At 38.8% G+C, this 18,050-nt stretch overlaps 1 protein-coding gene across 4 annotated transcripts in view; it reads left to right on the forward strand.

Moving 5' to 3' along the window:
• SAMSN1 (SAM domain, SH3 domain and nuclear localization signals 1) overlaps positions 1–7,882 on the forward strand; it is a 141,358-nt gene extending 133,476 nt beyond the window's left edge. For all 4 annotated transcript variants that reach the window (XM_075117635.1, XM_075117632.1, XM_075117648.1 and 1 more), the window contains 2 exons: positions 110–260; positions 6,620–7,882. In XM_075117635.1, the coding sequence (XP_074973736.1) occupies positions 110–260; positions 6,620–6,819 (351 nt within the window). In that variant the 3' untranslated portion in view covers positions 6,820–7,882. The remainder of the gene's footprint in view (positions 1–109; positions 261–6,619) is intronic.
• Positions 7,883–18,050: the final 10,168 nt, after the last annotated feature.

Below are 18,050 nucleotides of genomic sequence, written 5' to 3' on the forward strand. Positions count from 1 at the left end.
CTTTTGTCTGCACTTCCGCCAAAAAAATGAAAAAGAGAAATTGTGGTTATGTCTCTAACTGAACCTGCTAATTGCTTACTAAAGGAATTGTTTGCTTTTCCTTTTGTAGGAATACTCATCAACCCTCTTGCTAAATGGTTATGAGACTTTGGAGGATTTAAAGGAGCTACAGGAGAGCCATTTGATTGAACTAAATATAACAAACCCAGAAGACAGGGCAAGGTTACTCTCTGCAGTTGAGAATCTACAGGACTATGAAAGTAAGTGTGTAAACTTACAATCAATGTTATGTTCTCATTTTAATTGGAAACACAGACACATTTAAAATAATGGTGACTTCTGCTGAGGTCCACAAATTAGATTTTTTCCTCAAATAGGAAAAATTCCTGAAAAATTATCTCAGGTTTATCTCCAATTTAAGTTTGAACAGAGACTGGGAATGGCTCGGTCATTACACTAATTGAATCTATGTTCCCATGTTAAGTATCCTCACACCTTCATGTCAACTGTCCGAAATGGGGTATCTTGATTATCACTTCAAAAGTTTTTTTTCCCCTGCTGATAATAGTTCCTCTTAATTAATTAGCCTCTTACAGTTGGTATGGATACTTCCACCTTTTCATGTTCTCTGTATGTGTAAATATCTTCTTACTATATGTTCCATTCTATGCATCCGATGAAGTGGATTGTAGCCCACGAAAGCTTAGGCCCAAATAAATTGGTTAGTCTCTAAGGTGCCACAAGTCCTCCTGTTCTTTTTTCTGATACAGACTAACACGGCTGCTACTCTGAAACCAGTACATTTCTAGGTTGCTAACTGATCATGCTGCACATTCTGTATATTTTATCCTACACATTTTACATCAACAATTAACAAACAAAACAGGAACAGAAAATGCCAAGGTTATATTTTTACAAAGATTTTTTTATTGGTGCAAAGTATGAGTAATTTTAATAGGTTTCTGTAGTCATGAAATACTGTTCCGGTATGGTGTAATTATGATTTACTGTTTTTAATACTGAAGCGATAGCAAGCATTGCAGGCAGCCTTAACTATCTAAACTCTTTAACAGTCAGACATCAGTTAGTCTTTTAATCACTTGATGTTCTTCATGTTCCCATGCCAGCAATAGTGCAAGGATCAGGGAAGAGTGTCCTTAACCTGACACAGCCTTTTCATATTCTTTTCATTAAACCTTGATTAGTTAATCTTTGCCATCCATGTGTGGTCCCTACCCTCTGCCAGCATGGGTTTATGCCATTGTTTTTCAGGCAGAATAGTATACTTGAGGATATTTGTGCAGAAGTTTAACAATTGAAATACTTGTAACTATTCTGTAAATAATAAGTCTTGTAATGTGTTCCTTGTTTCAAGGCTACTGATGATGTTGGAGTATTAGATCCATGGATGACATGAATAATTGCTTCACCTCAGCTGTGAATACATGAGTATTTCAGTTCAGTCAAACACTGTTCTCAAAAAGCAGAATAGTGAATGGGCCTCAATTTAAGCATGTGCTTAATTATAAAGCTTTTATTAAGTCCCAGAGATGTCAATAGGACTTATGTATGATTAACTTTAAGCACACATTCAAGGAACATGCTTTCCTGAATCAGGAGCATGGTGATGAAGCTGACCTTAACTGATTGCCATAGCACAGTAGTATTTGTCAGCGGATTGATGAGGAGAGAAGTAATGTGCAAGGGAATGTGACATGACACTCTAAAGTACAAAGATGTTAAAAACTAAAATTGATACAACTGCATAGAGGAATATAAATAAGCCATTTGGTCAAGTAGTTAAAACAAAAGAAGGGGAGCCAAGATGATCTTGGGGTTAAGTCCAACCTGAGCATCTGACTCAACGTGTGACCTTGGCCAGTTCATTTGACCTCCTTGTGTTTCAGTCAATCCAACTGGAAAATTGGGTTGCAAAAACTGGACACCATTGTTATAACTGAACTTACATATATATGTGGTCATGAGCTGAAATCCTGGCCCCACTGATAGTCAATAGGAATTTTTCTAAAGCATACATTTAATTGTTTTCCTGAATCAGGGTTTTAGATTATAAACTCTTTTATGAAGGGACGTATCCTTTCAATAGTTCTGTAAAGTTCCATGCACATCTACAGACCCACCGAAATAGTGGTAGTAACAATAATTTCCAAGAGCTAACAAGTGGAAAAACCGCATATGCATCACAAATTCATTGTCAAAGACCTAAGGCCTAATATTTCTTCAATACTCTTAGTCTAATCCTATAGTTTAAAATAGTATTAAAACATTGGTTTTTGAACTGTGTGATGCAATAAGGTTATCGGGAGCCTCAAGGTGGGGTGCAGGGCTGGGACCAGCTGGGTGTCTGAACCAGGGCAGGGCAGCAGTGGAGAGAATGCACAGGGAGGGCACAACAAAAAGAAAAAGTTTGGAAAAAGTCTGTATTGGAATACGTGTCAAAATTCTGCATACTTGGACTCCTCTAACCTTATCTTAGACAGCTCTGACTGAAAGCTACATATCTGAAATGAAACGATTTACTGTAGAAAAAATAACACGCCTTCCATTTGTCGATCAGATAGTGAGGCCTGATGAATCTGCAACACTTAACAGTAGTTGATCTTTATCTATTCCTTTTCCTGTACAATGTATCCTTCACTGACATCCAGGTTAACCCTACAGACTTACCTTCAATGATAAAGAGCTTGACAGTGTATCCAGGTGGTTAAGAACAAGTAGGTGTAAAAGTCAAAAGTTAAAAATAAATATAGCTTTTGTTTGTGAAGTAGGAGAACTTGACATTTACCCTGAATCCATATATATTTATAATGCTCAATATTCTGTTGAGGCAGCTTTTGTATTTACTGCATGATAGTCAGAGTAGGCTGAAAATTTTCTATCAATTTTTTTCAGACAAAATTGGCCTGTTTTTCCTGAAGAAAATATTTGTTTTGTTTGAAACTTTCTGTTTTTTCAATGAAAAACAGAAAAATTAATATTTTTATTTTTTTCAGACAACAAACACTGGAACATTTTCTAAATCCTCTTTTTCCACAGAAAATACCATTTTTTTGACCAGCAATAATGATATAGTTGTGACACTGAAGTTCAGTGCTCCACCACTTCAGAGTCCCATTCTGTCTTTGTAGTGATTTAGTTTTTAGCTTATTTATCTCAGATTGATTTTGCTACAGAAAAAGTGTGTGCATATACTCTGCTTTCTAGAAAGTTACAGAGTTTACCCAAGACTACCATATATTCACATCACACAATAATTCAAAAGCCAGAGAAAAAAATGTATACATAGTCCTCTTACAGAAGTTTCAGCTCCTGCCATTTTTGGTCCAAATGTGATATGTCATTGTGACACCATGATGGGAAGACACAAATGCAAAAAAAAACCCACAACAGATCCAGTTGTGCACAAGAAGTTGTACTATTCAGATGAACATAGTTAAAAAGTCATCTTTAAATGAAAAGCAAACAAATAGGATGACCAAAAAAATGGAATTAAAAAAATCCAGCAATAACGGTCTCTTCCTGCTCACTTTAAGAAAGAAAGAAAGAAAGAAAAAGACAAAGCTTCCTCTTTCACCTCAATGATGTAAACAGAATTAACACTTTTTTAGGTCACTGCTTGATGGGACAGAGAGATGATTCTACAGAAGCTGATAAAAGCACTTGCAAGTGGTATTATAACTGATCACGGGATTACAGTTGAGGAATAGGAAGACATTCTGAATTCAGCATCTAAGGAAGGGTTCATACAGTAACTTGCCGAATTCTGTAAGCATACAGTGACCAAGCAGACATGTTTTTTGCTGGCATTGGCTGAAATATAGCATGAGCTAATAGAAAAACTAGGTTAGGCATCACATATTTATCCTCGATTATTGTGATTAACCAATAATAATAATAATTAATAATGCTGATATAACTCCATTTAAGTAACTGGAGTTACTCCAGAAATTAACTTGGCCCAATATATTACCAAAAATTTCCCCTACAAAAAGAGGTGAAATTTCATACGACAAACCATCCTCTGTAAGGTGGGGAGAGGATGAAATAGTAACAGACACTGCCAAATCTGACCAAAGGTGCACCTTTTTAACAGTGAGGGTAGTTAACCATTAATTTTCATAGGGAAATGGTGGATTCTCCATCACTTGAAGTCTTTAAATTAAGAATGGATAGCTTTCTAAAAAGATAATCTTTACCTCAAAAGAGGTTATGGTCTTGATGCAGACGTGTTATGCAGGAGTTTCAGGGTAGATGATTACAATTCGAGCTGGTTGGAGATACTTTGATGGTACCATATTGTGTTAGAATACACAATTCTTTGAAAACTGAAATGCTTTGTGAAATCAGGTTGATTTTGCCAGAACTTTAGTTAGGAGAAAAGAAAAAGAAAAAAGTTCCAACAATGCCAAAGTGTCCAGTTTTTACATTTTTTGGAATGAAATATTGTGATTGTTTTGAAATGACTATCTATGAATCTTCCTTGAATGCCTGCCTTTTCCAGGGAGGGTTTTGCATCCAAAGCCATAATTCTTCCTGGTGCAGCAGCAATGCACACTGTAAATATAATCTGGACCCCAGCCTCCTGGTAGACATATGGTAGATAAGACCATTCTGTAAATGCACATAATCTACTCTACTTCCAATACACAGGATGCATGTTCACTATAAAGCTGTCATCATTAGCAAATGTATTAATTGAGAACAAAACTGATCTTTACATATAAGAATTTCAGAATAACTCTCTTATGACTATTCCTCTTTCCCCTTTTGCTCTCCTGATGGCTTTGTTTGACTTGTATGTAAATGTGCTTTTCTTTGTCTTTGGTCACACCTTACCTAATTTACACCAGAGACACAGACAAGTAGGCAGAACCACATTCCTTGTGTATCTTAATCCTGCTGACACATGTTTAGAACACAATTCTAGCACGTATTGATAAGCCTTTGTACACACCCCATGCATATGCCATGCAATGATTTTAAGACCAGTGTGTTACCAGTTCATATATGATACCTTATATGACAGCTTTTAGATACAGAGTGCCAACAGTGTGTTCGGTGTAGTATGTCAGGCCTGATACGAGTTGCTGATAGAGTAGTGAACCACCTCTGTGTCAAATATAAATCAAATTCATGGCATTTTGGTATGTTCAGTGAGATGCCAGGTTGGGATCAGTTGATGTTCTTCCTGTTGAGGCTGTATGTCTTTTTTCTATTCACTGGCAGATTATTCATTATAGCGCAAGTGCTAAATAAGGACAAATGTTTTGAAAGAAAAATTTGCTTCTGTTTAATTTTCAATGGCATGAATGGGGGGATTTTCAACGGCATGAATGGGAGTTGTGTGACTAACTGCCCTTTGTGCCTTTGAAAATCTCTCTCGTCCTTTATTTATGTATGGCCAGATTTTCAGAAATGCTGAGCACCAGCAGCTCTCACTGAAAAGCTATGGTCCAGATTTTTAAAGGTATTTAGTCCTTGCTGCACTCAGCATTGCAAAGCCCAAGTCTCATTTTCAAAAGGGATTTTGAATTTCAATGAGATTTAGGCTCAGTGCCTAAGTCCCATTGAAATCCAAAGTGCCTAAGTCCCTTTTGAAAATGAGACTTAAGTGCCTAACCCAGTTAGGCTTTGCAATGCTGAGTACAGCAACACCTACACATCTTTAAAAATCTGATCCTTATTGCTTTTGAAAAGCTGGCCACTTCATTTTGCTACCAAAATGGGAACTGAGCTCTTTGGCAAATCCGGCCGTCTTTGTGGGCGCTTTTGAAAATCTTGCAGTTGTATGGCATGGTTAACATACCCAGTACTGTAAATAAATACACTAAGGATTTGTCTGCACTGGCAAGTGAAGAATAAAACTTTTATCATTCAGAGGTGTTAAAAAAACACTCACACCCCAAAAGACAAGAGTTTTGTCGAGGAAAAGCACCGGGGTAAACAGCGCTTTGTCGTCAGGAGTGCTCTCCTGCCAACAAAGCTACTACTGCTCGCTGGGTGTGGAAGTTTTTTGTCGGCCGGAGAGTTGTCTCCCACCAACAAACAGCAGCTACACTGCACATTTGTTAGCGGCACGGCTGTAGTGACACAGCTGTGAGCTAAAAGCTGCGTAGTGTAGACACAGCCTAAATCCAGCGGCTACACTACAGTACACATCAATCACAGAAGGTTGAGGGCACATTGAAAACTGGAATGTTAGATGATACTGAATTGGTCTTTAAAAGGGTTTTGAAAGTGAGGGAAGGGGAAGAGTCAGGCATATAGGCCCCAGCATTGCAATGCACTTTGCACAAGCAGACCCTTGAACCAATACACAGTCCTTTTTTGTCTTCTTTGGGGTTCAGGTATCCACCTGTGAGCAATGTATTGCAGGATCGTGTTGATGTTGAGTGGGCTACAGTGGCTGTTGACATCCTGTAGCGATAACGATCAATCCTTTGATTTCTAAGGCTTCAATTTCTAACAGATATAAGGTACAGCGCTAGTAGATCGGCAGTTTGCCAATTCAGTTTCTGCAGTGCTCCAAGAACAATCTTGTAATCATCTAAGTGTTGGTCGGGGGGGTTCATAACATTTTCATTTTCATTTTTTACAGCTGAACAAGAACATGAAAATGAGCAACAGACCCTGACCTTAAGGCCCGATCTCAGCTTTAACAAGTCAGAGGTAAATGACTGTCCGAGAGACTCTGGATGTTACATCTTATCGGAAAATTCAGATAATGGCAAAGAAGAGCTAGATCCAGAAAACCTATCTGACGTGCTACAGACAATCACCATCACTGAGACCAACTGATATATGTGCTTTTCTGCAGCTTTGCAGACAGGACTATCAGATACGTTAAGCTAACTTGCTAGTATGGCAGCACAATAATAGGTTGCAAATATTCTCAACATCGAAAGCACTCTTAGGGTTTCCAGCTGAAGTACAATATTTTTGACTTTATTCAATATATGGACACTGTGTACCTGAATCTTGGTTGACGAAAATAATGTCCATACTTTCCTTGTTTATTAATTCTTGAACAGTTGACTGAAGGGAAAATAAATAACTGCTATATATATAGATATAGATATAAAATCATTTTCTATTAAAAGAACAGGGAGTTATTTTTAGGCATTGGCACATAGTTCTGGATATGTTATCTTCTGAAACATTCTGAAATATTGTAAATAGTGTACATATTTATTTTAAAAGCTAAATATTAATTATTGTCCTTTTTTATCTTCTGAGGAATGTTTCTCTGATATTTGTACAAAACAGACTTTTCACCAGTACACCAGCATAATAAAAAGGTGATTAGGGTTGATATTCTACAGTACTATGAAAAGTACTGGGTCTGACTCACATTTACATTAAAGCTGCTTTACACCACTCTGCTGTGTAATGTGGGCATAAAGGAAATTTCAGCCACTTGAAGGCCTCTTTACATTACCATGGTGCAAAGGGGCCTTAGTGTAAATGAGAATCCGGCCCTCTGTCTTCAGTAGCCTTTAGGAGCAACTTGCAGTTTGAATTTTGTACACATTTATCTTTTTATTACTATTTACAGTCTTTCTAAACATTGTGAAATGAAAGCGAGAGCTATTAGCAATTAACTGATATCCACAACTGAGCTTTCATTATTATTTTTGGTGAAACTCCTTCCTTGTGCGCTTAGCATGAAATTTGTCAGTAGAAATACTTGTTTGTATGCAAAAGCCAATAGCTAATACATTGGTATATATTATCAGTGTACTCCATACAACAGCTAATCATCATTTCCCCATGTATTTTACACTAGAATATACCTTTTATTTGCTTTTCCCTTCTTCTTGAAGTACTTCCTTTGACAATAAACAGAACTATGTGATTGAGACTCTTAAAAACTTTTTAATGTGGACACTAACTTTTCAAAGACTGTATGTTTATAATGGTAACATAATATATGAGACATCTACTGAGTATTTTTTATCATGCATAATCTGTATCAAATTAATGTAGTGACTTCCTCTCTCACCTGTTAGTCACACATTTTCATAAATTATATCTATGTTGAATAGTTTCCACTAGCTTGCTGACATTTTTTTTAAAATCACCCTTCAGAAGAGACCAAGTCTGGAAAGTTTCTCAAAAAGAGAATTTCCGAGGAAGTTATGAACAAGTGAAAATGGGAATTTACAATGAAAACTGTTTTGACAGCCTTCTCTCTACCTGTCACTAAATGCCATAGTGCAATGGGTGTGTTCATGTTGGCCTCAGAACCATAAGGTGTGGTTCTACTCTGAAAAGTTACTTTGTGAACACGGCATTGTGGGATTCCATACTCTCTGTATGTTAATGACTTCCATATCAAATATGCTGTGTTCACAAGGAGCAAGATAGGCTTAGGTTGTGTTTTCTTGTTAACTTCCAGCCCTGCAGACTGGAGCTGGCATCTGTATGTCAGGCTAAGTGGGTTCTCATATAACTACGGAAAAAGGATCTGCAATTAGAACTCACTTAACAAGCCTTTGATGATGCATGAGCCAAAATGGAATTTCTTTTAGAGCATCTCTACACAGAAACTTGCACCAGCTTCACTAAATCAGTTTCCTAATGTATTTCTAATGAGTTATTTCAGTAAACATCTGTATACGGACACATACGGTACCGAGATGAGGTAAATCAATGGTAGCAACTTTTGTTCCAGAGAAGCATGTTCAGGTGACAGCCAGGTAAGATCTCTAGGATAGCCTATGCGTGAGTGATTAGAGTCCACAAAGGCAGGCATATAGAGTGACACACATGTTCTGTGGGATATCTAATTGTATGGATTTATAGGAAGAGAGAGGACTCGTTTAATCAGTTACAGTGACACAGTTAGGTGTGGCTGTGTGTTTAGCAAAATATCCACCTGCCCGTTTTTTTACAGGAACCAACCCATGCACCAGATTCAGTTGATGGCAAGGGGGGTGGACAGTTATAATTGACAGACTGACTATTAGCCACTCATTAAAAGTGTGGATGTGAACTGTGTGTTTAGCTGTTTGTGTCCCAAACCAGTTAGAAACACAGTCAGTATCTGCCCAAATCGTTGTGTGTGCTGGAAAATGTGTCAAAGTAACTAAATTTATTTAAGCCATTTGCAACTTCCTGTGAAGGCTAAATGATTACATCTCACATTGAGAAATTTCCGCTCGCTCAAGCAATTCTGAGAAAAATGATGAGGAAATTGTACACCACAAAGCTTAAAAAAATCAGGTTACAGGCAACACGCATGTACAGCCTTCTTGCACCTCACAGCAATTCTGTTAATTGCCCTGAGCATGGATTAAACCAGGAGTCCTTACTCAAGCAATCGCCTATTGACTTCAATGTTGTCTTGTCTAAATATGGCCTAGGTAAAAAATGAGCTGCCCCAGTGGTAGCAATGGTGAGAAATTTTAAGAAAAGACTCATGTCAACTTGAGGAGGTTCCAAAGGCTGCCAGGAAGGTCGGGGGAGGGGAGCATGCTGTGGAGGCCCTCCCTTTCACTCCTTCGGGGCCGTTTTATGCTCTATTTCACTTATTGACGCCTCTGTGCCTCATAATTGAGGGAGTGTAGGATCCTCGGTCCTAGTCAGACAAAATGGGGAGCTCTACATTTCCCTTCATTGCAGGGTGTGTGGGAAGGAGCAAAACAAAGTAGAAATAGTTGAAGAGGCCCTGGATTTCACAGTGCAGAGTCATGGATGATACCAATGCAGAAGTCAGTGTTACTTTTAGCAGCATTGCCTTCTGCTCATCACTTTCCTCCGATCAAACGGGGAGAGAAGTATTTCACAGTCAGAGGAGTCAACAGAAACAGGACTTCTATGGGAGCTGTGCTTCTTAGGTGAAGGCTGGCCAGTGGCCACACAGCACCACAGAAGGAACCAACGTGTCACATAGAGGCCCTAAAATCCCACAGAGATTGGCCTGCACGACCTTGGAATCTGCTCCCTGACTTCTCCTTTTGTTATAAATCTCTTGAAACTCAATGGGCCTGATTTGCCAATGCTTGGTTCCGTGCACATTCAATTAGCCGTGTACAAAGTGGGTGTAAACCACTGTAGGCAGTGTAGGTGACTGCAGAATTCTGATCTAGGAGCATTTTCTTCTGACTTTGCCCAGGTGACTACACAAGGTACAAGATAGAGGAGAGTTTGTAATTCATCGATTCCCTCTCTTTTTTATGAGATGTAATATAAATGATTGGCTTTCAGTGATGTTCCAGAATGGGGCAAAGTTGACATAAAGAGCAAGCTGAGGTTTCCTTTAGTAATGCGTATTCATTTAAAAAAAAAGGGGGGGGGGAGGGTTCCAAACAGGTTGCTGTGTTATTGTAGTCAGACTTGGGGACTGAAATGTAAACAATATTTGTGTATTGTGCAGCTATAATTATTGACTGAAGTGGATTTTGGAGCATGCCTTGTGCCCATGCTTCAAATAAGCACCTTTTCTGGGTGCTGGGAAAACTCAGAAAGAGAGAGAGGTAGTTGCTACACTGAGGAGCTCCTGGGATGTAGGGCTAGGACACCAGACTGAGAGCCAGAAGCTGAGTTCTATTCACAGCTCTGTCCTGGACTTGCTTCGTAACTTTCAACAAACCAGTTAGGGACAAATTTTCAAAAACTCTCTCTACTCTTCTTGTTCAGGTTTTGAGTTATCATTTTTAGATGCTGCTGGCCTGGCCTCAAAAGTGCTGAGTATATGTGCAGCTCCCACAGACTTCAGCTGCACTTGTGAGTTCTCAGCAGACTCTCTGAACATCAGGCACCCAAGCTTTTGAAAGCATAAACATGGTACTCTTCAAGTATGGTGCTCAACAGAACATTGTGCTTCAACCCTCTCTGCATTGTCTGCCATATCACATGAGAACAGTCCCATACTGGCTCCAAGCACCATCTTAAATGCAGAGAGCTTTTTAAATATCTTCTCCACTAACATTGTACTTTACAGAGCACATGTGTAAATGGGAGGGCAACTCAAAGTTACTCAGGGCAGGACAGGAAAATCAGCTTTCTAGCAAAATGAAAAAAAGTCAAACCAAAGGACTCACGTTCCTTCATACAAATCTCTCCAACACACCACCTTACCATATCCTGAGTTGTCTCTAATGCTTCCCCTGTTTTGGAGGTTAATCACGAGCGTGTTTCCTAGAGCAGATATATTTAGTAAAATGAACAATATCAGGATAGCCTGCTACAGTAAATACCCACTTGGCTTGCTGTATTAATGAAAATTGAATTTATTATTTATTATTTTAGTATTAAATGTCAACAAGCTTTCTGAAGAAGCTAGACTATTAGTGTGACTGATGAAAGTGCTACCGTACGTTAGCACTACAAACATGGCTACACGACATTTAGCCAACTCCTTAGTATTTTCTTTTGCTAAACAGTAACAGTACTGACTTTGCTCAATTGTAATGAACTAAAACATATGATCTGTCATTTTATGAAGGGTTTCTGTCTTTTTCACTGATTATGGATGGAAAGCCATTGTGATTAGATCTGTGAACTAGCAAATGTCTGTCCCTTTGTTGCCTCCCTTCAGCTGATACCAAACTGGAAAGACACTGGTTTTTACTTCCCTAACGCAGCCCAGTTCTCTGAATTTTTTATTTCTGTGTTTGGTTCCATCTGTGTTTTTACAGACGATCCCCATGGTGTGTAATACTATTGGGAGTCACAAGATGGAATTAGTACAGATAGTCTTACAATTACACGTAACTAGATATACAGGCAATTAGATGTTAGGAGAATTGCTACTGTTAAATGTGGTGCATTTCTTTCCAGAAACTAACCATATCATCAGTAAAGTTGATCCTCTCTGTCTGAGTCTATGACAGAAATTATATTTTGGATGTAGAACTGCTACCTACAGGGTATATTCATGCAAGGAGACAAAAACCATTACATGATGTCAAAAAACATTAGAAGGAGAATCTGCATTAGTAGGTAGTAGGGTGGTTAGCGAGGAAGCGGGTTGACTGTCTACCAGTGGAAAGAACCTGTGCTTTTTGCATCCTGACCTGTCAGTCAGACAGCCCACCTATGGGATTGGTGTTGACTCAGGCCCAGATCCTCCAAGTTAGGTTGGTCTCTGCAGCGCCATATTTTAATACCATATGCTGGAGAATTCATTTATTGTTGAGGAATTGGCACCGAATTTAGATGATATTTGCCAAAAAAGCAAACAAATTTACAAGAGATATGATTCAACAATATAAGATTCTAGATATAACAGAGTTACTGTACCTCATAATTTCAAAAGCAAGTAGAGGGGGTTCATCTAATTAAAACCTATTCAACTGAAAATCCTATTTATATGAAACAGATGTTTGCCCTACCTATAATATCAACAAACTTCACATCAGTAACCAGCAATAAACAACAGAAAGATGCACAATGAACGTCAATTAATACAATATGATTTCAAATAACTTGCACTGTATGTTTATAGCTTTACTTCTATCCTGAGTATCCACTCTAAAGGTCAGTTAACCCCAATTTCTGCTAGCTAGCTTGTACCAGAACAAAAGCAGCATAGGATCCTTTTTTTTCACCAGCACGTCAGCAATTCCAGCATTTGGTGATGAAGAAATTTTCAGTTATGGATCTTTCCTAAAAGTTTTAGACTGAGGAGGGTCTGGAGAAAGAAGGTACTGGCTGAAATTGCATAGGTATCTCTTGAAATGCCGCTGCATAAATCTTTTGAAAAGGTTTCATTATTCAGCCTAGAATCATATGGATTCAGAACAAGAAAGGGCTGTAGCATGTGTGCCTGAAAGGATAAAATTCATCCTAGTAAAGCTTCAGCTACATACATTAGTCCAAGGCTACATTAGCATGTCTCTTGAAGTAGAAATCCTTACTGAAAATGGCCTAGATGTTTTAAACACTCCAGTGGGGTTTTGTCCACCTCCACCACACCCCTTTTTGGCTGCAGAATGTCAATATTTTAAAGTCTGTCAGGTGCTTACATACTCTGTTTAATTAGGAAGACTTTTTACCAATGGTCTGGTGTCTATTGGAAGCACTCTTATGGAATTATGCACACATCACTAACTGAAAGGCCCATCAATGTTTTAGAAAGAATAGAAGCAAAGGCAGTTGGTTGATGTCTAAAGTATTGGTCTTTGGGAGAACACAGTATGCCAAGAACTTTAAATGCAGATATTTGTAATTACAATGATCAAAGACGCAGAAGAATCTAGGTCCCTTGTGCATAGGTGGAGATTTTGTTTCTTTGGACCTATCTATTTCTACCGGTCATTTTAAAGAGTTCTGCCTATTAGTACCCCTTACCTTGGGCCTGATCTAATGCCCATTAAAATCAATAGAAAAACTCCTGTTGGCTTAAATAGACATTGGATCAGGCCCCTTAACCAACTGTTGGCATGTGATAGACTGTTGTTCCAGAATTCTGAAAAGAATGTGGAAAGTGAAGCTAGCAATATGAACCACTTTTATTAGCACAGCTTTGTTCCACAAACATGTTTCTTGTTCCCAAGTGTTTATGATCGTGACACTACTCGGGCAATCCACATGGTTCTTCCCCTTCCCTAGACAGAACAGCTACTTAAAATGGGGTAATAGGGAACTCTCTACCTCCTCCATCTTCAGTGCTCTTTAGGAACTCTGAACCTCATGTAGTCAGTCAGCACTTTCCAGATTTTTAAAGGCATTTAGGTGTCGTAAATCCCTGGTGAGATTTTCAAAAGTCCATTGATTTCAATCCCACTAGATGCTGATCTACATCTCTCAATGCCTAAATACCTTTCAAAATCTTGCCCATGGTGCAATTTTCCTGATGCTGCTATTATTTACCCCCACAGAAATATAATACTCAACCCTGAAAAAACCTAGGCACAGACACTCAAAGTAGCCAAAAATATGTATTTATTTGGGGTGAAAGTCACCCCTGTGCAGAGGCTCAGCATGAGGCTTGTGCAACACTTGGGTCCCACTTCAAGCCTAGGCACTGAGTGGTGCATTAGCCTCTGTGTTAGACCTCACTGTTGCAGTAATTTTCATCCCAACCACTGGCAAATGGACCAGTAGCCAAGTACTAAATGATAATGTATAGCTATCATTGCTCCTTGACTCTTCTTGATTCCTTGTTTAGCCCTTCCAAAGCTTTAATTATCATTGCCCTGCTACTGCAGATCTGAAAATCCAATACTTCTTTCAATTTGTAAGGGGAGATAAAGTAACAAAATAAAGAGCAGTTATTTTCATGCCTCAGAGAAATAATCATCAGCTGACCATTGGCATACACAGTTGAAATCCAGCTATATGGGATGAGCTGTTGTAATTTTCTCTCTTATCACAGTATTTTTGTTTGTGGTTTTTCTGAGAAGCAAAACAGTTTAAAAGTGTTTTCAGTTGCTAAAAGACCTCTTAAACCATAAAATCATATTTCTGAACCTTGGAGTTATAGTTTCTGCATTATATAGTTGGAAATTAGATTCTTGGCTCCTACTAGCTGGAGATGAATGGCTATTCTGTACACACTGTGCTAGAAATGTCCTGCTGCTAATCCGTTTGTTTAATTTACAAAGGGGAAATCCAGCCTAAAAGCTATTGATTTGAGATTTGCTGAGTTGCTGTATTTCCTGAAACAGAAATATATTTAGTATGACTTCTTGCCCATTGAAAAACTTCTCAGTGAGACAAGTCTGTCCCCCCACAACAGATAGTAGGTGGAGGCAGGTATGCCTAATAAATCATGCCTTTTAGTCTGATAGTACTACAAGAAACATGCCATCTGAGTAAGCCAACTTGGTGTAAGGTAATACTTCCTACAAGGCATCTTGAACATCGGGGTCTTGTGAAACAACATTTTGATTAGCTAAGTGAAAATGAATCACAAGTGTTGCCATAGAGTTATGCTACGATTTTATTCAAAGAACGATCAATTGGTTGCAGAGTGATGAAACATTAAACAAAAAAATCGATTCAAGACATTATATTCTTACAAGATTCCTAGATCCTCCACTCCAGGCCTTATAGTTTCCACAAGACTCGTCAGACACAGACGTTAATTACAAGAAAATGTTAATTGAGTGCATTAAATCAAGCATGCACGCTAGATCTGCTATCACAGCGGGAACTTCTTCTCTGAGAACTGACAGAGAAAGATTTTCTTCTCTCTCAAATGGCACAGCAGTATCATCAGCCAGCCACTACAAGGTAACCAGTTCCATTTTAAATCTGTCCTGTCTACACCCTGTTGAAGTAATTCGGTTAATTGCAAACATCAGTCTTTGGAGAAATCTTTCATACTGCTTGGATGACTATCCTAGCATTCAAGCAGTGCCGTGGCACACTGCTGCCTGCTAGATCTGGATTAGATGTTATGTGGCAAATAGGCCGCTTAAGCACTGAGCATCTCCGAAGCCCACACCATCACCTGGGCTTTTAAATGTCATAAATCACCTACGAAGAATGTATTCCATGCATGAATGGTAGCCAGAGCAGGCAGTGTTGCTATGGGGAGTAACTATCCAGGTTATGAACAGACAATGCAGAGACTATGACATTTTTTTTTCCAAAATATTTTTTCCATGTTAAAAACATTCCACTAACTAGTAAAGGGCAAGGAGAAGTCAGACAAAATATTAACTATGTCAACTGAGATTCAGTTCCTCTAGCCCTCATGCTATACAGAGTCCCGCATAAATTCCTATTTTTTTACAGAAAAGGTTAACCTCCCACAATTTACTTACTCATGAAATATAAGGTAAACAAAAAGAAAAGGAGGACTAGTGGCACCTTACAGACTAACCAATTTATTTGAGCATAAGCTTTCGTGAGCTACGTTGCATCCGATGAAGTGAGCTGTAGCTCACAAAAGCTTATGCTCAAATAAATTGGTTAGTCTCTAAGGTGCCAGAAGTCCTCCTTTTCTTTTTGCGAATACAGACTAACACGGCTGCTACTCTGAAAGGTGAACAAAGACACTGATCCAAATGATCCAGTATATTAAAAAATGCACTGAGCCAGGAAACGTTCAAAGTTCTGTTATAAATTATTTTTTAAGGGCTGGGATGGTAGGTGTAATCAATGTGCCAAATGGCTATTAACTGGAATAACAGGATTTTGGAGGAACTTTGTAGCTATCTGGGTTGATCTCCAGAAGACAGAGGTGCTGTCCCTCCCACTCAGCCTTACTTATTTATTTTTTTAAGGATTTATAAAGTAGCCTAGCTAAGAGCTAGGGAGCAGCTGAATAGCGAGCTTGACATGACCTGCTGCAAAGGTAGTAATAATGGAATGGATCAAAATATATCTGGATGGAGAATGGCAGGGAAAAAAATTGTTTGTTGACTTTATAATATATAAAGATGGTTTCTACGATTTTAATTCTTTTTTCTCTGCTTGTTTTGCAGAGATATTTTTAATATAAATATGAAATATTAAGCCCTGGATCTTCTCCTTTTCCTGGAGGACTTAGGCAATACCAGAGGCTTGAACTATGATATTACTGGAGTCTGAAACATAAGACATGCCTTTGGTTATGTGAAGAGCAGTGGGAACATGCTGAGTGTTAGGCCCTGAGAGCTGGCAAGGAGTTCCAAAGCATATGCCTAACTTTACTCACGTGAGTAGTTCTACTGAAGTCAATGGGATGAGTCACATAAGTAAACTTAGGAATGTGCATAAGTCTTTGTAGGATCTGAACCTCAGACTCTGTAACTCAACATTGTTTGTATTTGTCCAGTTTCTACTGCAGTGAAAGACAACATGGCTTTCTTGCTCACTTCCTTGGTTTTGCACCAGTAGTAAAGATGTTAGTCAGCAGATGGTTGCATAGCTCTGGGGAATGTCTTAGTTAATTCGCGGTATGAGGAGCTCATTAATTGCTTCTGGTAGAATCCACAAAATAATGAGCTTTGTCTTGTTTGTTTGTTTTGTTCTACTAAATTTATTAATGACAAACATAATAGATTTTTTTTTCTTCAACTGAAAGCTAGTTAGGGCCATATTCTCAGCTGGCACAGGCCTATTGTCTCAGAGTTACACCATCAGAGAATCTAGCCTTTAATCTGCAGGATGTTTCTTCCTAGAGGAATGGTTGCAAGCCCACTGAAGTCAGTTTAAATACTTCAATTGAATTCAACGGATTTTGCATGAAGCCCCAGATTATTATGATTTTAACATTAGTTTTAAACCAATTTATTGTCTCCTCTTCCATAATTTCCACTGCAAAGTGGTGACGGGTTCTTGAACTTTATTTATTATAGGATTATGGACAGAACTTTCCCTAGCAAAGCATAGTGTATATTTTTATGAGGAAGTGAAGCTTCGTAATAAGGGAAAAGGGAATCCCTAGACACTACAGAATCACAGCAGGATACAGTCCCTAGACAGTTTAAGTTCCATTTCATCAAAGTACTATGAGGCTTGATCCAGCACTTACTGAAGTGAATGGAAAGTCTCGATCATAGAGTGGGATGGACTTTTAAAGAAAATGGGCTTTTCCCCAACCTGTGACTAATCAGTTGCCTTCTAAGTGGTAAGATAAGAGGCCGAGAAGCAACTCTCTTAAAGGGGAGAATGGGGGGCTCTAAGGTCAGGAAAATGACATGGGGGAAGGGGGTTGCCACTGTACTTAGGGTGATCAGATAGCAAGTGTGAAAAATCCTCGGGGGGAGGGGCGTGGTGTGTATATATACATACATACATATGTATATATATGGCAAAGCCCCTACTATCGGGATGGTCCCAATAATATAGGACGTCTGGTCACTCTAACTGTACTAGCTAGGTGTGGCTGGGGATACCTGCTGTGTAGCTGGCAGCAACCCAAGCCCAAGCCCTCTGAGGCACAGACCTTAGGGGGCAGTAGGTACCAGGACCTGGGTTACCTGTCTTGATTGATGCTGAGCTGTGTTTGAATGATAAATGCACTCCTTGGAAAAGGAAATGAAATATTGCCACCGGTGGGAGCGTCATTGACGCACTGGCTAGCAAGTTGGCTCTCCAATTTACATGAGTGGGGAAACTGAGGCAGAGTCTGGTGATGTGTTTGGGAG

The sequence above is a fragment of the Caretta caretta genome, chromosome 1 (assembly GCF_965140235.1).
Source record: "Caretta caretta isolate rCarCar2 chromosome 1, rCarCar1.hap1, whole genome shotgun sequence".
NCBI classification, from domain to species: domain Eukaryota; kingdom Metazoa; phylum Chordata; order Testudines; family Cheloniidae; genus Caretta; species Caretta caretta.